The 22,204-nt window shown below is 47.1% G+C and overlaps 2 protein-coding genes across 5 annotated transcripts; one reads left to right on the top strand and one right to left on the bottom strand.

The window, feature by feature from the left end:
• The first annotated feature begins 3,417 nt into the window (after positions 1-3,417).
• Positions 3,418-16,294, top strand: LOC115394137 (sialoadhesin-like). 2 transcript variants are annotated; one of them, XR_003932009.1, is made up of 10 exons: positions 3,418-3,508; positions 3,804-3,849; positions 3,956-4,348; positions 4,741-5,055; positions 5,134-5,388; positions 5,919-5,994; positions 6,111-6,147; positions 6,484-7,038; positions 14,522-14,576; positions 16,218-16,294. XR_003932009.1 is itself a non-coding variant. In XM_030099360.1 (8 exons), the coding sequence occupies exons 2-8, from the start codon at positions 3,816-3,818 to the stop codon at positions 6,739-6,741; spliced, it is 1,368 nt and encodes a 455-aa protein (XP_029955220.1). In that variant the 5' UTR covers positions 3,418-3,508; positions 3,804-3,815; the 3' UTR covers positions 6,742-7,299. The 2 variants fall into 2 exon arrangements, 1 of the variants encoding a protein (XP_029955220.1); XM_030099360.1 differs by lacking the exons at positions 14,522-14,576; positions 16,218-16,294 and having other exon boundaries at positions 6,484-7,299.
• A 578-nt stretch (positions 16,295-16,872) lies between these two features.
• Positions 16,873-20,117, bottom strand: LOC115394143 (sialoadhesin-like). Of its 3 annotated transcripts, none has more exons than XM_030099367.1 (8): positions 20,039-20,117; positions 19,701-19,746; positions 19,202-19,594; positions 18,494-18,808; positions 18,161-18,415; positions 17,642-17,726; positions 17,514-17,550; positions 16,873-17,321 (listed from the first exon to the last, which is right to left on the bottom strand). In XM_030099367.1, exons 2-8 carry the CDS (start codon positions 19,732-19,734, stop codon positions 17,271-17,273), a joined length of 1,170 nt encoding a protein of 389 aa, XP_029955227.1. In that variant the 5' UTR covers positions 19,735-19,746; positions 20,039-20,117; the 3' UTR covers positions 16,873-17,270. The 3 variants fall into 3 exon arrangements, 1 of the variants encoding a protein (XP_029955227.1); XR_003932011.1 differs by having other exon boundaries at positions 17,295-17,321; positions 17,642-17,897; XR_003932010.1 differs by having other exon boundaries at positions 17,295-17,321; positions 17,642-18,415.
• Between the last annotated feature and the right edge of the window lie 2,087 nt (positions 20,118-22,204).

The following is a 22,204-nucleotide window of genomic DNA, read 5'->3' as shown; positions in this document are numbered from 1 at the left end:
TGTCTGCAGATGGAAAAGTTTGTCATGTACAAAAGTAACATTTTGAGTTTTTGATCAAACAGCATTGGAAAACAACCTGAAATGTAATGTCCCATAATGCACTGGGTGGTGCTGGGTTATTGTAAAGCCCAGTCTGACTTTAATGCAGCTGAAGATGTTGGAGGACTGCCATGACAGTTCAATCATCACAATTCAGCCCCTCAGAGTGAGAAACAGTCACTTTAGAAAACCACGAGACTCAGTGTCTGTGAAATGAACTCACAACTTCCTCTGTTTGCTTTAACACCCTGTTTTTTCTCAGATGTTTATCACATAGATCCTCTTCATTCACTATTCTCCATTTGCCAAATATGATTTTAAATTCTGAGAACTGTGTTGCTGCGAATATAGTTTAAAGTTAGAAGATCAGTCATCATGCCTTGTCTGCATGTTAGAAGTTTAAAGTTCCGGTCACCCCAAACAAAAAACCCAAAGTATCATTATGAAAAACAGCAATATTCTTTAGACCCTCTAATAGATTTGTTCCCCCAAAAAAATCTGCAGAGTAACCCATTTATTCCCAGATGTTATAGCAGTAACTGAGCGTTCTTTCCCAGCTGCCCAGTAAGCCAGCACACCTGCTAACATTAGCACCATGGAACTCAGCACACATTATGAGAGCAGATGAGGAAGATCCTGTCTGATCTGTCTTTTGTTGTCTTCAAGTGTGTTTTCTCTAAATCGGGGCAGGTTTACAGATTCCTGTAGTGTGATGCAGGATTAAGAGGCTGACTGAGGATTGCTGAAGACTCTTTAGGATTGCAACTTGCTGAACAAAAGAGCAACATGGACCTTTAAGCTCATCAAAAGACAACAAATAAGAAATATGTTGAAGTAAAGGCAAAATGTTGACATAATTGAGGTTAATGTTTCATGTTCAATGAGCCAGCATCTTTTGAAAAAGGCTTTTCAGCAGAGTAATGCAGTCAGGGTGAGAGAGCTGCACCAGTCAGGCTAAAATTCAGCATCAAGACAGCCTGGAGAAGAAATTAACATCAGGAAATCCAAAACAGGCGCGGCAAGAATTAAACATTGTGATCAGAAGAGAATCCAGTCCTGCAGTGGTTACCTGTTCAGACTCCACCTCGCTCACTGACCAGCTGAACTGCTTCTTCACCTGTTTCAACATCAACATCCTCAGCTTCCTCCTCCAAGCTCCCACCACACCAGCAGCTGGAGACCTCCATCCTGCACAGAGTAAACCCTGACAAAGCCACTGGTCCTGCTCTGATTTTATGGATAAAGGACTTTTTAAAAGAAATGACTGAGAGGAAAACTGAGGACTTTTAACATGAGAAAAGACATTTTAACTCTTATTTAAAGATCATTCATTGAATCCGGTCTCATCTCCAACCTCTCATCCTGGTTCAACTTCCTCACGACCACCACCAACAGAAAACTCTCCGGCACAATAAACCAGGGCAGGAAAATAACCAGAACATCCCAACGACCTCTGACTGAACTGTACAGTTGCTCAGTGGTGAGGAAAGACAAAAAAAAAAGCACTTTGGCCTGGCTTTGTTTCTGAGGTAAATACTTCTTGATACGGACATGAATATAGGTAGATAAGAACTCATTTATTTCATTATTTAGCCATTATTTGTGCCACACTCACTGTGTTAACATGACTGTAGCTATTAAAGTAAAGCCAGCAGAGAGGTTGGCCCGCTTTCCTGGGTGGAGGTCCCTGAACTGCTTGATTCTACTTCAAATGGTATCTAGAGTTGCTTTTGACGCCTGGTCATGACGACAGTGAAGGCGTCTCTCTTCCAGAGTGTTTGAGCAGCAGTTCAGGATCTTCCCTCTGTTTCTCCACAGGCTGCAGGCTGGAGACTCCAACTTTCCCCTGGATCAACAACCTTCTGCAGTGGTGCTCGGCTTCACACTGTTCTGCTCCAGAGACTTTGTTCTCCACCGTGTGTTCCCATCTCATCCAGGCTCCTTGTTGCTGAATCCCCACCGTCCTGGTTCATGCAGCTCTTCTTGAAGCAGTGCTCACCTCTCCTTCACCTCCGTCTGACCATAGCCAGGTGCCGTTCAGAGGCCTGCTCTCTCCCAAAGTCACTGTCTCCACCAGAACTGTGTTGCTTCTAACAATCTACTGTTTTCCTGACCCAGGATCTGTTGTGTCAGAGTAAACCGTGTTTCTGGTCTATTTAAGTGCTTTAATAAATAAAGGCCAAACGTTGTGTCTGGGGTACATGCAACAGTGATACAGGAAAGGATAAATCACCGAAGCCTCTTTTTCAATGTTTGAATTTGTTTACTACCTCAGCATCAGCATCGGTATTGAGAGATGCGAACACAGTCCAGAATAGTCCCTCATGACCGACGTGCTGCTGTTCTTTGGAATTATATCCCTGAACTCTGCCTGTGTTTCTTCTGAGGACATTTCCAGACACGTGTTTTAAAGACACCAGTTTGCTGTTGCTGAGTCTCCCGCGCCTGATTAATTAACATAGTGGGTCGATTAGGGTGAATCTGTTACTGAGCATGTTTAATATTGCACTGAAGCTTGACCTGAAAAAATATGGCAAATCTAATTGAAATCACAATATCTGACAAAAAATTTGACCTTTTTGCAAAATTGTTCAGTCCAAATTCTGCAGTGCAGGTGGAAATATTCACCTCTTCAGTGCTGCTGGCCCATTTCCTGTTAACCTATGAGCTCAGAGCAACAGTCAATGGCGAGCGAACACTTGAAACATGGACACAATCAAACTTCTATGAACAATTGCTGCTAATCTTTGATCTTCTATTGATTTTCCATATTTATTTTCAAGACTACTGTTTTTTAAGTTCCTGAACGTTTGCTTGTTCTTCAGTTAAAAAAAATATAACAATAGTGATCTTGCAATTTAGAAACCCAGAAGCACAACAATCAACAACGTGGCAACTTGTACATGTTCTCTCTGTGAACGTGATGCTTTGAGCAGATTTCAGTAGCGAAAAAAAACTGTACTTCTGTGACAAATGAAGAAGAGAGAAAAAATAGAATCCATCTGATAAACTTCTGAGATGAACCAGGGTGTTAAAGCAAACAGAGGAAGTTGTTACTTCATTTCACAGACACTGAGTCTCGTGGTTTTCTAAAGTGACCATTTCTCACCCTGAGGTGCTGAATTGTGATTATTGAACTGTCATACAGCCCTCCAACATCTTCATCTGATATTAAAGTCAGACTGGACTTCACAATAACTCAGCTCCACCCAATGCATTATGGGACATTGCATTTCAGGTTGCATTCTAATGTTTGTTGCTAAAGTTAAAGAGATGTGAAGCACTGAGCTGCATGGATGAGTCACTCACACCCCAGTGAGCTGCAGATGCTTCAGAGAGCTAATTTCCTCTTTTTCAAATATCAAACCAGGAAGAAGGGAGACTTTAAGAAGCAGCAGCTCTGCTTCTGTTCACATTTCAATTGATTTGATGACTTTAACTGCAGCTGATCAGCTGGAAAACACATTTGGTGAGAAGCTTTTTAACAGTTTATTTTTGACTTGAGATGTTTGTTGAAATGCATCATGTGTATTTTGAACTATTATATGAAGAATTAAGGCTGAATCATCAACATGTTGTTCTTAAAGCCAGTGTCAGACTGTTTATGGGATTCAAAAGAGAAATGGATTCAATGTTATTTTGATTTAAGTACATGAGCAAAACAAATTTAGGAAAATTTAACATGATTGTTTTTGTAAAAGGACTGGATGTCTCATTATTCTGTTTTCATGTGTCTTTGACATGTCCACTGTGTGAATGTGCAGGTTCCAGTCAACATGTTTCTTCTTCTGACTGTTTTCTTCCTCCCAGGTGAGCTCTCTGTTGATATTATTTAATATGTTTGTAGAATAATCTGAAGGTTTTAAATCAGTGATTCTGATTGTAAACTGAACTCACAAGTTGTTTGTTTTTCCAGCTGTTTTGGTTCATTGTGCCGGTGACAAAGCTGATCTCTTCATCACTGCACCGAGGAGTCTGGAAGCAGTGAAAGGATCCTGTTTGATTATCCCCTGTAGATTCACACCTGCCCCAAGGAAAGAGAGACAGTTTGACAACAGAAGAAAAATATTTGCAGTGTGGATTAAAGATGATGCACCTTTTCAGAATCATCCAGAACGAATAGTTTTTAACAGCAGTGATTCAGTTAACTACCGTTATATCAGCATCATTGGAGACCTGAGAGAAAGAGACTGTACCACCAAGTTTGAGAGATTCAAACTTGAAAAAACCACAAAGTTCTTCTTTAGAATTGAGAATGAATCATTCAAGGCAACAGCTGCTTTAGACCCCGTTGAAATTAAACTGACAGGTAAGACTGCTTCATTTATGTGCTTTTAAAAGATAAAATGTCACATTTAAGATTTGAATCTGACTCCATGACATTTTTGATTGGATAATTTTATCATTGATGAAATGGTTGATTATTTGCTTTTGTTTCCTGCAACAACAGGAAACTCATGTCTGCACTGCTGTATCTAACATAAAACTGTCAGTATTCAGTCGAAAACAATCTGGAAATTATTGTAGTTATTGACTGAAAACTCAGTTCACAGCTTTCTCTGGATTTATTCGATGTTTAAAGTTGTTTTTCTGATTTATGAATTCATCTGAAGTGACAAAGGATTAGTTTAGTTACTAGAAGAACTTGTAGAAACTGTCATATATTGTAGTTTAAAATGTGTGTTTAATGTGAAACTGCAGGTTCTCCTCCGAGGCCCAGATTAGAAGTCTCAGCTGATCTGAAGGACCTGAAGGAGAAGAAGTCTGTCACTGTAACCTGCTCAGCTCTCACTCCCTGTTCACACTCCCCTCCTCAACTCACCTGGAGCCTCCAACAAGACGCTCACAGCCAAACTGAGGAAAACACAGATGGAACCTTCAGCACTCAGATCCAGAAGACCCTCACTCTGTCAGACACACATGATGGATTCAGCCTCAGCTGCTCTGCTGTGTATCCTGTTGCTGGAGGAGAACCTGTGAAAACACCTGAGACAGAGTTAACTCTCAGGGTTTCATGTGAGTGATCCTGTCAGCTCATCACACTTCAGATGTTTCTGATGAATCAAGTTAATCTGAGTCTTATTTTCCCCTCAGATGCTCCTAAAGACACCACAGTCTCCATCAGTCCATCAGGGAGCTGGGTGACCCTGACCTGCTCCAGCAGAGCCAAACCTGCCGTCAGCAGCTTCACCTGGTTCAAGAACAGCGACCATGGACCCATCAAAGTGTCTGAAGGAGACTTTTACACCTTCAATGTGGCCGACACAACAGATCCAGCAAGTTTTCACTGTGTGGCTGAAAAAGGTCTCGGTAATCAGACGTCATCGAGAATTCCTGTGAACAAAGCAGGTAAATGCGATGACATCACTGTGATCTGTTCGTTCATCTGATCTTATTCTGTCCACAACTTTAAATACACTGTTTAAAAAATGTTTTGATGTGAAAACACCAAACCGCCATTGCCTTTTCAGTATCCAGTTACATTACAATGGTGTTTGAAGAGAGTAAAAATACAACTATTTGAAATTGCTGCAAAGATGAAAGTTTTCAGAAATGCTCCATCTCTGTGTCTGAGTAGACCAAAGAACCACTGCTACTGCACATACGCATCTCGGCTGTAGTAAAGAGTTCTTCAGATGGACAATTACAGCGTCTTCCTCCAGTTGAACCCAGAAGACAAACCTTCTCCTGTTAATTTGAAGATAGGACTGTTGCTGGTTCAGATCGGTCTTTATCAGAACTATGACTAAAAGGAAAATCTCCTCCTCACCCCCCTCAGTCTTTTCCTGTTGCTAGATCAGAAACTATTTCAACACTAAAAGACTCTCAGTCATGTCATACTGAACATCTTAGTGTGATTTTCTCTTTGCTCCAAACAGGACAACGTGAATCTTTGATGATTGCCGTTTCAGTGAGCATCAGCTTTGTGTTCATCTTCCTGCTTTTCTCTGTCTGGTCAGTACCTTGAACTAAAACATGTGACAGCAGCAGCTGTGTATTAATGCTGGTTTGACCTCAGTCTGGACTTCTTCCCACTTCATGGATATTTTCACTTTCCTGATGTCTTTCAGGTGGTTTAAGAAGCGTCGGCGCCCACAACAGACTCAGGTCGGTACATTTCACAACGCGTGGTTTGACTGTACTCTTAGATTATATGAACCAGACATACACCAGTCAGTCAAAACATTATGACCAGGTGGCTAATATCAATGTTTTGCTGCTAAAGCTGTGCTTCTGGTGCTCCATGATGTATTTCTATTTTTCACTTGACAAAAAGCATTTCCCACTGTAAACATATATTAAGTATTTTGAATATAATTCACTTAATTCTTTTCCAATTCAATGTTCCTTATTTGCTGGCCGACAGTGAACAGAAGCTGTTCTTCAGCTCTGACCTGGACGATCTCGTTCACCTCAGTTTCCATTCAATCACTTCTTCAACAGACTCAAGCAGCAGAGCAGTTTTCCAGCCACATGGCGGCAGATGAACCAGAGAAGGACGTCAGCGGCGACGAGGGCCTTCAATACGAGCACGTCAGCTTCTCAAAGCGCAGAGATGGAGCTTTGACCGTGTCAGTGCAGGACAGCAGACAGCAGGAGGAGACCGTGTACGCACAGGTCAAAGTTCACGGGCAAGAAAGTCAGTCAAGTCAAGTTGCTAACGGCCCCGAGGATCTGTACGCTAAAGTCAAGAGAAACTAGGTGTTTCTTCACCCTCCACACCCTGCAGATTAAATCATGACAGGAGAACTTCTCACCACATGAGGCTGAGAGCAGGAGTCTGTTTACTGTATAAAGACAGAAGCAACGGTCACAAAATACAGAAGTATTTTTTGAACACATTTCATTTGAAGTTTCTTCGATTTTGTCCTTTTTTCACTCACCTCATCAGCAGGATCCAGGTCTGACCACCAAACAGGAAGAAGGAGGTCCTCCATCCTTTTATGGGGAGTTGAGTGGAGCGTCCCAAGTGTGGCAAACATTAGTGGAGCAATGCTGGTAAAAAGTATTTATTTTTAACATATTTAAAAATAAAACAGTCAGCTCTTATGAAAATTTATATTATTTTCAAATGACAGTAAATTCAACAAAATCGTTGTAAATATTTCAGCCTCATTTAAGTCTCATAAGTATAAAGCGTCATGACAATTTACTATTTGTATGCAATTATGGTGAAAATGTCAGTTTTTTTCTGACTAAAAGTGAACTATATGTGCCCATTGAGCATTTATTTATGAAAACTTGCTGGAAACATTAACAAGGCAAATGATCTGTTTATTCATTGCACCATAATAAACATCTTGATAAACACCTTAATAATCTCAGTCATATTTCATTATTGGCCCAGAATCTCACACAGTGTGTGTGTAAATGATCAGTGTTCAGTCGTCCAGTAGAACTGAGCCACTGTCCTCTTGTTCATGTGAAATCAGTTTTAATGCATCTCGTCTTCAGACAGCAAATGAAGTTAGTGGATTGATTTAAGTTTGACATCCAGATTATCTTCCTCCCACTAACTGATATAAATTCAGCTGATACCCAATACACAGAGCATCTTAATCTCATTACTTTTGTTTTCAGAGATTTAATATTCTTATGTAATTAGTAGTTACTGGATGTAACTCCAGTTCTACGAGTAAGTGCGTGCCCGCCTACGGGCTTCGCTAGTGGCACTCCCCTTGGCGCAGCCAATCAACTGAGACAACAAAAGCTCGACGCACCAATCCCCCGCCGCCCGATGGCGCGGCTCCACGCCCCCCGAGGGTATACCCCGAGCTGGAGGCAGCCATTCTCCCTTCTTCTGAATCAGCCAAGTAAGGGAAGCAGACAGCTGGGCCAGCAGGTAGGCGGGCACGCACTTACTCGTAGAACTGGAGTTACATCCAGTAACTACTAATTCTACTTCGTAAGTGCTTAGCCCGCCTACGGGCTTCGCTAGTGGCACACACCCAGGCGAAGGCCGTAGGTCGATGAATGTACTCCCAGCTGGCATGCTGACGGGATTGGTGCGTAAGATGGAAGTAAACAAACCGTACGTCCAGAACGGTCGCAGAACCCCCAAAGAACGAGGCGGGCATCCATGCGCCGAAGCGCCGCCCGCGACGTGAACAAACATCGCCACAGCGACACACACACGCCGGCCAGGGCAAGCCACAGCGGCAGGCGGGAAACCCTGGTCCGCGACCCACACAGGGAAGCGGCAGCCGGGCTAGAGGATCCAATACAGCGAGCGGCAGAACTCCTGTTCCCACGAACACCGTCACTGTAACAACATCCGCACACCGTGGCAGAGCCAAGCGGCAGGCGGGGAGAAAACTCTGGTCCGCGACCCCACCCGGGACGCGGCAGCCGAGCAAGAAGACCAACACGGCAAGCGGCAGAACTCCCGTTCCCGCTAAGCACCGTCACAGTCACAACATCAGCAGGCCGCGGCAAAAACCAAGCGGCAGGCGGGAAAGCCCTGGTCCACGACCCCACTCGGGACGCGGCAAACAGGCCAGAAGGACCAAAACGGTTAAGCGACGGAACTCAACGGTTAAGCGACGGAACTCGTGTTCTCGCTGAAACCGACATGGCCACAGAGTCAGTTCACATATCCAACAGATATGAACGCAGAGGCCAAGAAGGCAGCCTGGCAGATGTCACCGTGACACCCCTGCACAGGGCCGCACAGGCAGCCACACGCTGTGTGGAATGAGCATGAATCACTGCCAGCGGCGAGAGATTCTGTGCCCTGCAGGCAGCTGCAATAGCGCCCCCCACCCAGTGGACGTCTTTCTGAGAGGTCGGAGGCGGGGGGGGGGGGGGGGGGGGGGGGGGCACGCCCCCAGGCTCCAAACCCCACAAACAGCTGGTCCGTGGTGTGAAAACCAGCTGTGCGCTGGACATAACGCAGGGCCCTAACCGGGTACAGCAACCGCAGCCGTGGGCCGTCCTCAGATGAGCCAGGCCGGGAGCAAGCGTTTGGATCCGGATCACTCGCGACCGGAAGTCCGAAGTGATCACCTTGGAATTAAAGGCCGGGTTAGGCCAAAGATGCACAAGTCCCCCATCCTGGCTGAACAGCCTGCAGGATGGGCGGACCAACAAGGCGCAGAGATCCCCAACTCTCTTGGCGGATACTAGCGCGAACAAGATGGCGGCCTTGAAGGAGAGAAAGCGGACCTCCGCCTTCTCCAAAGGCTCGAAGAGGTGAGCCCCCCAAGACCCTCCAACACAACGTGGAGGTCCCACGGGGAGACCACATGCCTGGGGGGTGGCCGTAGCCAACACGCCCCACACAGAAACCGCTTCAACAGCGGGTGACTGCGTGCAGAGAAGCGGCCAAAGCCGCCGTAACCCGCTATGATGGCTGATGCAAACACCGCAGTGTGGATGCAGCTCAGCCACTGTCCAGCAGGGCCTGGAGGAACTCCATGGAATCCCAGGCACCGCCCACCGCGTGGTGGTCCAGGGTGACTCCCCACCCTGCGAGAGACGCATCCGTGAACACCTCGACGTGATGCGATACGCAGCCCAGGGGGACTCCTAGCATAGGAGAGCAGGATCCATTAAGAGAAGGAGATCCTGGCGTGCCCGAGGGCGGGATCGAGACCTTTCTGCATCCGTCCCGCTTCCCCAAGCAGCAGAGGCGTGCAAACCACCGTAGCAGCCTGCGCATGTGCAGAAGGCCCAACCAGAAGAAGGCCCACCAGGTGGGCCACGGCCATTAAATCCAGGACGGTCCTGACCAAACAGACCCTGACCAGAGGCATGGTCACTGCAGACCTCAGGGCTGAGAGGAGGGAGGCTCGCCTGTCCGCAGAGAGGCGGGCCGTCATAGAGAGCGTGTCCAGCTCCAAACCCAGATAAGCCATGCGCTGAGCTGGGGTGAGTGCGCTCTTGTCCCGGTTCACCAAGAACCCCAGGAGCTCTCCAGGAGGTGTCTGACCGTCAGCATGCGGAACCTCCTGGTGGCTATGTGAGTGTTTAGGACCCGCTGGTTCAAAGCGGGTCTCATGACTCCGCTCTTCTTGGAACCAACAAGTAGGGAGAATAAAAGCCCGAATGCACCTCCTCCGCGTCCAGCTCCATAACCGCGCCCCGGCGGAGGAGCGAGGACACTCCTGCTTCGAGAGCGGCCGCCCCACAGGGCATGCGAGCCGCGTACAAAGAACCCCATTGAAGAGAAGCGGGCGACAGGTGAACTGCAGGGCATAGCCGCTTCTCAGCGTCCTTAACAACCAGGGAGAAAGCGGTCCCCAACATAGCACGCCACGTCCGAAGCAGAGCGTGAGTGGCTGTACCACGGCCTGAGGGGACAGTCCACCCGTCCTCCCGGCCTCGGGAGACGGGGAACCCCCGGCGAAAGGGCTGAAGGACCATGAAAGAGCGCGGGCGGCCGCTTCGGGGCCGCGGACCAGTGCTTTGCTGGGGACAAACCCGGTGGAGGTGGCGTGATCCCGAAGTTCTCGGGTCGCTGACATTGGTGACGATGCCGGGGCGCTCATCAGCGGGAACCCAGGCTGGCACAGCTCCGCCGCTCTGACGCTTCGCTGTGCTAACACAGGCGGAAGCCGGCGGATAACGCAGCTTGGAGCGTTTATGAATGATGCCAGAGCCGGGGCGCTCATCGGCGGGGACCCGGGCTGGATAGCTCCACCGCTCTGACGCTTCACCGTGCTGACACAGGCGGAAATCAGCGGAAAAAGCAGTTTGGAGCGTTTGCGAGGTACCGGCGGGACCTCGACGGCGTTCCTCATCCGCATAGCACACGGTGGATGAGCCAGCAGCCTCAGCTCGTTGCTGTGACCCGCGTCCACGGCTGCAGCATGGCAATGAGGGGGCGTCCCATGAAGGAGCGTGGGCGGCCGCTCCAGGGCCGCGGACCAGCGCTTTGTTGGGGACAAACCCGGTGGAGGCGGCAAGATCCCGAAGTTTCTCGGGCCGCTGACCTCAGTGATGATGCCAGGGCCGGGACATTGCACGTAGCGCACGACGGGTGAGCCAGCGGCCTTAGCTCGCTGCTGCGACCCGCTTTCACGGCTGCAGTGCGACGAAAAGGGGGCGTCCCCTGTAAGAGCGCGGGCGGCCGCTTAGTGGCCGCGGACCAGCGCTTTGTTGGGGACAGACCTGGTGGAGGCGGCATGATCCCGAGGCTTCTCGGGACGCTGAACCTCGGTGATGATGCCGGGACCGGGACGCTCAATAGCGGGAGCCCAGGCCGGCAGAGCTCCGCTGCTCTGAGGTATCGCCATGTCAATACAGGCGGAAACCGGCGGAGAACGTCACTGAGAGCGTAATGAATGAAGCCGGGACCGGGGCGCCCTACGGCGGGAACCCGGGGCGGCATAAGTCCGCCGCTCTGTCGCTCCGCTGTGCTAACACAGGCAAGGGCAGGCGGAAAACGACACAGCGCGGCGGTGAGCGGGTGTCCCACAAAGAGCGCGGGCGGTCACTTTGGAGCCGCGGACCAGCACTTGTTGGGGACAAACCTGGTGGAGGCGGCGTGATCCCGAGGCTTCCCGGGCCGCTGAACCTCGGTGATGATGCCAGGACCGGGACGCTCAATAGCAGGAGCCCGGACCGGCAGAGCTCCTTTGCTCTGAGGCTTCGCCGTGTCAATACAGGCGGAAGCCGGCGGAGAGACACCGCTGGAGGTGGTATGAGTGATGCCGTGGCCGGGACGCTGCGCGGCGGTAGCCCGGGGCGGCACGGCACAGCTCCGCCGCTCTGACGCCTCACTGTGCCAACACGAGCGGAGGCCGGCGGATAAACGCAGCTGGAAGCATTGAGTGATGCCGGAAGCGGGGTGCCTTACGGCGGGGACCCGGGCCGGTGAAGTTCCGCCGCTCTGACGCCTCACTGTGCTGACACGAGCGGAGGCCGGCGGATAAACGCAGCTGGGAGCGTGGCGTGTGATGCCGGGAGTGGGGCGCCTTACGGCGGGGACCCGGGCCGGTGAAGTTCCGCCGCTGCGACGCGTCGCTGTGCTAACACGAGCATACGCCGGCGGAATTTACGGGTGCCGCCGGGGCCGCGATGCCCCACGGTGGGGACCCGGGCTGGCACACTTCGCCGCTCTGACGCTTCATCGTACTCACATGAGCCGAAGCCGGCGGATAGTGCAGCCTGGAGCGTTTGCGGGGTGCCGGCAGGACATCGGCAGCGCTCCGCTTGCGTGACACGCACGGCGGGGAAAGCTAGCGGCCTCAGCTCGCTGCTGTGCCCGCGTCCACCGCCGCCACGCGGCAGAGCGTGGAGGAAAAACCGGTGACGGTGCGTGCGGCCAGGCGGCTCCGTGTGCAGTCCGCTCACCGTTCTACGCCGCTTATCACATAGCGGGGCGAAGGGAGGGAAGAGCCCCGCCGAGCTTGATGCTCAGTCATACAAGCACGGGAAGGGGGAGGATAGCTGCTCTTGAGAGATGCAGCTGTGGAGAGGGCCTCCCATGAAGAGCGCGGGCGGCCGCTCCTGGGCCGCGGACCAGCGCTTTGTTGGGGGCGAACCCGGCAGAGGCAGTGCGGTCCCGACGTTTCTCGGGCCGCCGGCCGCGGTAATGCTACCAGGGCGGGGCGCTCATCAGCGGGGACCCGGCCGGCGTGGCTCCGCCGCCTCGCTGTGCTTAACACAGGCGGAAGCCGGCGGAAAGTAGTTTGGAGCGTTGCGAGGCGCCGTGCAGGACCTCGACGGCGCTCCGTTTGCGCCTCACGCTCGGCGGGAGAGCCAGCGGCCAAGCTCGCCGCTGCGTACCGCTAACACGGCAGCAGCGCGGCGAGCGCGTGGAGGGAGAGCCCGTGATAGCGCCGTGCGTCCGGGCTGCTTCGCGCGCGCTCCGCTCGCCATTCTCTGCTTTATCACGTAGCGAGAGAAGGGAGGGAGAGAGCCCCTCCAGCTTGCGCGGGAAGAGGGGAGGCTAGCTGCTCCTTAGTGATGTATCACAACAGCCGTGCTAATGGTAGCCCCTCACCGTCCTCTTGGCGGTGAGCGGGGCGTCCCAGACACGTAGCACGCAGGCCTGGAACGGTGGCACGGCGGGACACAGCACCGCAGTCCGGGACCGAGTCCGTGACTGGGTTGCTAGCCCGGGTGCTAAGCCGCGCTGCGCCGGCTCGGAGGCTACGGCGGAGGCGCGAGGCCGCGTTGAGCAGCGGAGGTGAAGAGCCCCGCGAGGTGCTCCACGGGCTCGCGGGGGGCTCAGGCAGTAGTACTGCAACAACACATCATGAGTAGGGCAAACTAACCTGTCTCACGGTGGTCTGAATAAGGTGGAGAAGGCGCCGTCGCGTTGCGTGGGCTCCATAGACGCGGGGACGCCGCTGCTGCTGCCGCATGCGCGGGAGCCGGTGAGACGGCGCCCATAAAGGCCGCTCGCCACTGGGTTACCTCAAGCGGCAGAGTGAGGCAGGCAGGCAGAAAGGCCGCTGACAGTGATGCCGTCAGCCGACGCAGACAAAGCAGCGCTTGAAATGATCTTGCTCGATGAGCAGGGTGATAGGCCCGACACCCGATGGCGACTGGTCACGGACAGGTCCATCCATCTTGATTTGAAGAATCTTGATCCGAAGAAACTTCTGGCTTCTTAATGTCTCAAGTGATGCTGAGGAAGAAGAAGGGAGAATGGCTGCCTCCAGCTCGGGGTATACCCTCGGGGGGCGTGGAGCCGCGCCATCGGGCGGCGGGGGATTGGTGCGTCGAGCTTTTGTTGTCTCAGTTGATTGGCTGCGCCAAGGGGAGTGCCACTAGCGAAGCCCGTAGGCGGGCTAAGCACTTACGAAGTAGAACTGGATTCCAGCATCATGTTTCAGCATGATTAATTCAGGATTTGTTGAATCAAATATGTCAATAAACCTCACATTAAAGACTGTGTGTGTGTGTGTGTGTGTGTGTGTGTGTGTGTGTGTGTGTGTGTGTGTGTGTGTGTGTGTGTGTGGCAGACACTGATGCTTCTTTCATACTGGGCTCCATCCTGTCAGATGGTGAAATTGTTTACGGGTCTTCATGAAATGTATTGTGAAACGATGTGACATCAACAGGAAAATGTCTGAAATTATTGAAAAATTATTTTTCAAAAAATGAAACGTGTAATTTTTAATGGCGGACTGTGGCGGACTGGCTGGTTCAGGCTTATAGGTGAACAGTCTAGGATCAATCTGCAGTATGTGGCAAGAGTCATCACTATTCCGAAATCATAGGAGATGGTACGCAGTCGTAGGAAAATGAATAATACCAAATCGGATCATTGCAGATGATTCTATAGCATTGCATGCGACCATTCACCTGACCTTTAAGACTGTTTCACACAGGCAGACACGATGGAGCTTTGGGTAGGCAGAGAGTATCAACACAAAGTTACATTAAAACAGCAAATAATGATGAAACAAATATACATTTTAGTCACAAGTACTTTTTTCATGAAAAAAAAATCTCTTATAATTTCTTGGCATATCAAATTGTTTTCTGAGCCATTGTTATATTTCTGTGTTTATTTTCAATCTGACAGTTTCGGTCTGCCATAGTTTTACAGCATCCTGGAAAACATCAACTTGCACAGAGAGGTAAGATTAAAAAGCTTGGAGAACTTGATTTTCTGGCTTCAGTGAACTGTATAAAGTAACTACAGCCTGGCTAAATTTGGCCAGTATTTCATTTTGTGAGGCTGAGAGCTGACCTCATTGGACTGTAGCTCACAAATGATCAAAGAAAATAAATCACCTCATGAACTTCTTGCTTTTGAGGTTGAAAATGACCCTGAACACAAGGTTCCACTGGGGACAAAGCTCCTGAAGTTGGTGTTGAACAATCAGGCCACCACAGCATCGGTGGAGAGGTCTGCAGCCATAAGAGGACAGAGCAGGGAAGACTTTCACCTCTGGCTGTGATGTCCATTGAGAGGAGTGGCTCATCAAACTGAAGTCAAAACAGAGGAGTTTCACAATGCTGTGATCAACAACGTTGTCAAGAAGGACAAACACTTGGATTTAATCTTCAATTAAAGTAACTCTGATCTCTCTCCTGTTGACGGTGTTCATTGTGTAAACCATTAGGTAACAATGCTCAAACGTTGCATTGTTGTTTTATGGATATGAAATCCGTAATATCAGATGTCAAACGGATAACCGTGTGAATGGCATGAAGTGAGGCCACATAGGCACAGTGGAGCATTCAGCATGACCTGCTTCTTTTTGGTTGTTCAGTTCACGTATTTTTTCTTGAAGTGTGGATTTCGATGAGGACCAGAGGGAGAGAGAGAGAGAGACGTTTCAGCACCACAGACAGCTCCGCGTCCGAGTTTCATGGTGGTGAAGAGACCAGCCGGAACACTGGTACACACCCCACACGAGTCGAGTTTTAATGACTGATCTCACCTTGTCAAGTCCAGGACTCTGACGCCCTCTAGTGGTCTGAGGTTTTCTCCTGAGAAAAACAAAAGCACCGTGGATTAAAGTTCATGCAGTGGATTGTGAAGAGGCACATCTCCACATTTCCGGTTTGTGCAGAAAGTTTCACAGATCATTCTCAGTCCCAGGCTGTCAGCAGCTGGTTCTGTGAGCAGCCGGTGTTGTGCCGAGATCTGCATCCCCTGCTTATAACAGCAGTTAAGGGGCGGGATGCATTATTCGGCAGATTGGCATCCCCTGGTTTTCTGGGGCAAAATAAGTTCCACGTTTATATAATTAACATGGTTTGGTAAACGTGAAACTTATTTGGGCCCCCTTTTAAAAAACAACAACAACAACAACAACAACAACAACAACAACAAAAAACAGGACACGCAAATCTCGGCAGAGACAAAGTGTGTCCTGCCGAACAATGCATCCCCCTCTTTAATGTTATGGACATTTTTCGGTCAAAACACACAAAACACGTTACAGATGCGGGTCTTTTAATCAAACCACGTGAATTATATATAAACGTGGAATAAACTATCCTGTCTTTATTGTAAATAAATGAGCTTCGGACATATTTTTCGGCATTACATTTTGAATTTCGAATCTGAACTTCAATCAAATGCTTCAACTGCGAAGAAATCCAAGCTTTCATATAGCATCTTTTCATTATCAAAAAGTACTTTGCCGTAGAAAACAGTTTGGTATCTCATAGTTTCCGTTTTAGCGGAGCGGACGTGCTCCCGCGACCAGGGGATGCAGATCTCGGCAGGCATGCATAATTCGGCACAACACCTGTTCCCCCTGCAGGAGTCCCCGGTGGAACCATCCTGTTGATCCCCGGTGACGGAGCGGACCCGCGGCGGTGAGCTCCGGAGGCAGCGGTCCGTACCTCTGAGTGTGTCCGACATCCAGCGCCCGACCCCCGGACACCTCCCCGGCTCTCTCCCCCGCAGCAGCGAGCTGAAGGCGGCCAGACGGAGGGCTCCGACCGCAGGTTGAATCACTCTGTGAGACGCAGACATGTTCAACCTGCAGCCCAAGTCCGAAAACCACAAAGTTAAACAAACAAAAAAAAACCCTTAATAAAAAAAATGGAAAATCACAATTGTATTACTGTTTTTATGTTGTTGTTGTTGTTGTTGTTGTTGTTGTTGTTGTTGTTGTTGTTGTTGTTGTTGTTGTTGTTGCTCTGTCTCACAAAAATTCCGGTTCCTTCATGTTGATGACTCTTCTACTCAGACTAAACGGAGTTCTGCAGGGTTCTGTGTTTGGGTCCATACTTCTCACATCATACATTCTTCCTGTGGAGCAGGAGTTCATTACCTTTTCTTGACAGACCCAAATTAAAGCAGTTTTTCCATTTAACCTCTTTCACTTTCATCACTTCACAGATTCTCATGACTTTATATCAAAGAAAAAACTTTATTTCTGCAAAGCATTAACACAATGATTTTGTGGGAAAAAAAAGAAAATGAATTAAGTTTTCTATTGTCATGACTTAAATGACCACTACAATAGATACAGCAAATGAAACCAGGAGAAAATGGAAAAAAATGCAAGAATAAATTGAGATATAACTTGTTTAAATGTACACAGAAAATATGAAGCTTCAATACATGCTGGTTTATCTTCAGAATGGAAACAGACATCAGCTCTGTTTAAGACTCTACATGAATATAAATGTGTTAATCCTCTACAGAGCTGCACCACTTCTTATATACAGGCCTGCTTCATGCTGAGATCCAGGAAAACAACAGATTTCATGACAAAAATGACAAAGACGCAGGTCGAAATGATCAGAATTAATAAAGCAGGTCACTGATGATGGCTTTAACATCTTGGGTTTCTCCTTGTGGCCCATTATGCTGGACTTTCAATCACTGTATTGACGTCATCTGTTTCTGGTGAGTCCTGTGTGGAAATGAGACGACACACAGCAATAAAGTCTTATCACCCATCTCAAGATCAGAGACTCTCACAAGTCAATTATTACATTTGTTGTCACGAAATCACATTAGTAGTGGAGTAACTGAAAGAGTTAATGAAGGAAAGATTTTCTTCTTCTGAATTTAACTATTATGTTTATTAAAACAACGTGTTTACCTTCACTTGTTTGCGGCAATGTCTCCATCTGAACCAGCTGAACGAGAGAAAAAATAAAACTATGAATATTTTGAACTGTAACTTTAAATAATGATCAAATGGTCTACAGATGGAAAAGTTTGTCTCACCACTCAAAGATGATGATTGTACAGTAGAGAGATACAACCTGAAGGATCATCAGTGTTTTGAGGACGAGTTCAATCCTCAGTTCACCTGCAGAGAAACACGTGAGAGTTTTCTCTAACTTTGACAATAATTCCCAGTCTTTGCAGGATCCAAAAGCAACATGAATTAAAAACAGTCTGGTGACAAACTGCTTCAACATCTCCGATAATCCAGCCAGAGACTCAGTTTAATCCGTTAGTGAAGGTCACTTCATGGAGCCTAAAACACAGATGATTTTGAAGAAGTAGTTTGTGCTTTTCAAAGGAAAGACGACACCAGAAAACACGAATTGCAGTTTGTTTTCCCTCAGGTTTCCAGTGATGGTGATATCATGGCTGTCAAATGGGTTTGTAAAAGAGTTTCTGAAAAGATTTTCCATAAAATATCCACATTAAATAGGGATGAGAGGAAAGAGATCATCAACACACATATTAATATAAATACAAACAATTGTACGAAAATTGTAAAAAGATTAAATTTACCTGCTTTGTTCACACGAATCCACGATGACGTCTGATTACCGAGAGAATTTTCAGCCACACAGTAAAAACTTTCTGGATTTGCTGTGTCAGCCACATTAAAGGTGTAAAAGTCTCCTTTAGACACTTTGATGGGTCCATGGTCACTGTTCTTGAACCAGGTGAAGCTGCTGACGGCAGGTTTGGCTCTGCTGGAGCAGGTCAGGGTCACCCAGCTCCCTGATGGACTGATGGAGACTGTGGTGTCTTTAGGAGCATCTGAGGGGAAAATAAGACTCAGATTAACTTGATTCATCAGAAACATCTGAAGTGTGATGAGCTGACAGGATCACTCACATGAAACCCTGAGAGTTAACTCTGTCTCAGGTGTTTTCACAGGTTCTCCTCCAGCAACAGGATACACAGCAGAGCAGCTGAGGTTGAATCCATCATGTGTGTCTGACAGAGTGAGGGTCTTCTGGATCTGAGTGCTGAAGGTTCCATCTGTGTTTTCCTCAGTTTGGCTGTGAGCGTCTTGTTGGAGGCTCCAGGTGAGTTGAGGAGGGGAGTGTGAACAGGGAGTGAGAGCTGAGCAGGTTACAGTGACAGACTCCTTCTCCTTCAGGTCCTTCAGATCAGCTGAGACTTCTAATCTGGGCCTCGGAGGAGAACCTGCAGTTTTGCATGAAACACACGTTTTAAAACTACAACATATGACAGTTTCTACAAGTTCTTCTAGCAACTAAACTAGTCCTTTGAGACTTCACATTTATATATCAATCAGAAAACAAACTTTAAACACTGAATAAATCCAGAGAAAGCTGTGAACTGAGTTTTCAGTCAATAACTACAATCATTTCCAGATTGTTTTCGACTGAATACTGACAGTTTTATGTTAGATACAGCAGTGCAGACATGAGTTTCCTGTTGCTGTAGGACACAAAAGCAAATAATCAACCATTTCATCAATGATAATTTTATCCAATCAAAAATGTTATGGAGTCAGATTCAAATCTTAAATGTGACATTTTATCTTTTTAAAGCACATAAATGAAGCAGTCTTACCTGTCAGTTTAATCTCAACGGGGTCTAAAGCAGCTGTTGCCTTGAATGATTCATTCTCAATTCGAAAAAAGAACTTTGTGGATTTTTCAAGTTTGAATCTCTCAAACTTGGTGGTGCAGTCTCTTTGTTTCAGGTCTCCAATGATGCTGATATCAGGGTAGTTAACTGCATCACTGCTGTTAAAAACTATTCTTTCTGGATGATTCTGAAAAGGTACATCATCTTTAATCCACACTGCAAATATTTTTCTTCTGTTGTCAAACTGTCTCTCTTTCCTTGAAGCAGGTGTGAAGCTACAGGGGATAATCAAACAGGATCCATTCACTGCTTCCAGACTCCTCGGTGCAGTGATGAAGAGATCAGTTTCTTCACCGGCACAATGAACCAAAACAGCTGGAAAAACAAACAACTTGTGAGTTCAGTTTACAATCAGAATCACTGATTTAAAACCTTCAGATTATTCAACAATCATGTTAAATAATATCAACAGAGAGCTCACCTGGGAGGAAGAAAACTCTCAAAAGAAGAAACATGTTGACTGGAACCTGCACATTCACACAGTGGACATGTTAAAGACACATGAAAAGAGAATAATGAGACATCCAGTCCTGTTTCAAAAACAATCATGTTACATGTTCCTAAAATTGTTTTGCTCATGTACTTAATTCAAAATAACATTGAATCCATTCCTCTTTTGTATCACACAAACAGTCTGACACTGGCTTTAAGAACATGTTGAAGATTCAGCCTTAATTCTTCATACAATAGTTCAAAACACACACGATGCATTTCAACAAACATCTCAAGTCAAAAATAAACTTTTAAAAAGTTTCTCACCAAATGTGTTTTCCAGCTGGTCCGCTGCAGTTAATGTCGTCGTTGAAATGTGAACAGAAGCAGAACTGCTGCTTCAAGAAATCTTCTGAAATCTTGATTTGACGTCAAAAGAAGAAGTTAACTCTCTGTAACATCTCCAGCTCGTTGAGGTGTGAACGGCTCATTTCTGCAGCTCAGTACTTCACATCTCTTTGACTTTTACACGGCAACTCAAATTCCTACCAAGTTTTTTAGACTTGCTATCAGTCAAAATGTCTCACTCCACTTGATTTAAGATAAATCCATTTTTTGTATTAGAAAATTTTCTGCAAACAGAACAAAGAAAATAGTGTTCATTTTAGGAACATTGTCTTAAAACAAGATTCTTTATCCTGCTTAAATATGCTTTTTAAGTGGATTTATCTTAAATCAAGTGAAATTAGACATTTTGACTGATAGGTGGAAAAAAAAAGTAACATTTTGAGTTTTTGATCAAACAGCATTGGAATACAACCTGAAATGTAATGTCCCATAATGCACTGGGTGGTGCTGGGTTATTGTAAAGCCCAGTCTGACTTTAATGGCAGCTGAAGATGTTGGAGGACTGCCATGACAGTTCAATCATCACAATTCAGCCCCTCAGAGTGAGAAACAGTCACTTTAGAAAACCACGAGACTCAGTGTCTGTGAAATGAACTGACAACTTCCTCTGTTTGCTTTAACACCCTGTTTTTTCTCAGATGTTTGTCACATAGATCCTCTTCATTCACTATTCTCCATTTGCCAAATATGGTTTTAAATTCCAAGAACTGTGTTGCTGCGAATATAGTTTAAAGTTAGAAGATCAGCCATCATGCCTTGTCTGCATGTTAGAAGCTTAAAGTTCCGGTCACCCGAAACAAAAAACCCAAAGTATCATTATGAAAAACAGCAATATTCTTTAGACCCTCTAATAGATTTGTTCCCCCAAAAAATTCTGCAGAGTAACCCATTTATTCCCAGATGTTATAGCAGTAGCTGAGCGTTCTTTCCCAGCTGCCCAGTAAGCTAGCACACCTGCTAACATTAGCACCATGGAACTCAGCACACATTATGAGAGCAGAAGAGGAAGATCCTGTCTGTTCTGTCTTTTGTTGTCTTCAAGTGTGTTTTCTCTACATCGGGGCAGGTTTACAGATTCCTCTAGTGTGATGCAGGATTAAGAGGCTGACTGAGGATTGCTGAAGACTCTTTAGGATTGCAACTTGCTGAACAAAAGAGCAACATGGACCTTTAAGCTCATCAAAAGACAACAAATAAGAAATATGTTGAAGTAAAGGCAAAATGTTGACATAATTGAGGTTAATGTTTCATGTTCAATGAGCCAGCATCTTTTGAAAAAGGCTTTTCAGCAGAGTAATGCAGTCAGGGTGAGAGAGCTGCACCAGTCAGGCTAAAATTCAGCATCAAGACAGCCTGGAGAAGAAATTAATATCAGGAAATCCAAAACAGGCGCGGCAAGAATTAAACATTGTGATCAGAAGAGAATCCAGTCCTGCAGTGGTTACCTGTTCAGACTCCACCTCCCTCACTGACCAGCTGAACTGCTTCTTCACCTGTTTCAACATCAACATCCTCAGCTTCCTCCTCCAAGCTCCCACCACACCAGCAGCTGGAGACCTCCATCCTGCACAGAGTAAACCCTGACAAAGCCACTGGTCCTGCTCTGATTTTATGGATAAAGGACTTTTTAAAAGAAATGACTGAGAGGAAAACTGAGGACTTTTAACATGAGAAAAGACATTTTAACTCTTATTTAAAGATCATTCATTGAATCCGGTCTCATCTCCAACCTCTCATCCTGGTTCAACTTCCTCACGACCACCACCAACAGAAAACTCTCCGGCACAATAAACCAGGGCAGGAAAATAACCAGAACATCCCAACGACCTCTGACTGAACTGTACAGGTGCTCAGTGGTGAGGAAAGACAAAAAAAAAAGCACTTTGGCCTGGCTTTGTTTCTGAGGTAAATACTTCTTGATACGGACATCAATATAGGTAGATAAGAACTCATTTATTTCATTATTTAGCCATTATTTGTGCCACACTCACTGTGTTAACATGACTGTAGCTATTAAAGTAAAGCCAGCAGAGAGGTTGGCCCGCTTTCCTGGGTGGAGGTCCCTGAACTGCTTGATTCCACTTC

Source organism: Salarias fasciatus, chromosome 9 (assembly GCF_902148845.1).
Source record: "Salarias fasciatus chromosome 9, fSalaFa1.1, whole genome shotgun sequence".
NCBI lineage: Eukaryota > Metazoa > Chordata > Actinopteri > Blenniiformes > Blenniidae > Salarias > Salarias fasciatus.
This window is presented reverse-complemented; position numbering and strand designations above follow the sequence as displayed.

Excerpts from the sequence above, each read along its gene's own strand:
- LOC115394137 (XM_030099360.1), top strand. The coding sequence starts at position 3,816 with ATGTTTCTTCTTCTGACTGTTTTCTTCCTCCCAG. Across the intron at positions 3,850-3,955 it reads GACTGTTTTCTTCCTCCCAG|CTGTTTTGGTTCATTGTGCC; the intron begins GTGAGCTCTCTG and ends TTGTTTTTCCAG. Across the intron at positions 5,995-6,110 it reads TTCCTGCTTTTCTCTGTCTG|GTGGTTTAAGAAGCGTCGGC; the intron begins GTCAGTACCTTG and ends GATGTCTTTCAG.
- LOC115394143 (XM_030099367.1), bottom strand. The coding sequence starts at position 19,734 with ATGTTTCTTCTTTTGAGAGTTTTCTTCCTCCCAG. Across the intron at positions 18,809-19,201 it reads CGTTGAGATTAAACTGACAG|GTTCTCCTCCGAGGCCCAGA; the intron begins GTAAGACTGCTT and ends GCAAAACTGCAG. Across the intron at positions 17,551-17,641 it reads ACAATCATCATCTTTGAGTG|CTGGTTCAGATGGAGACATT; the intron begins GTGAGACAAACT and ends TCTCTCGTTCAG.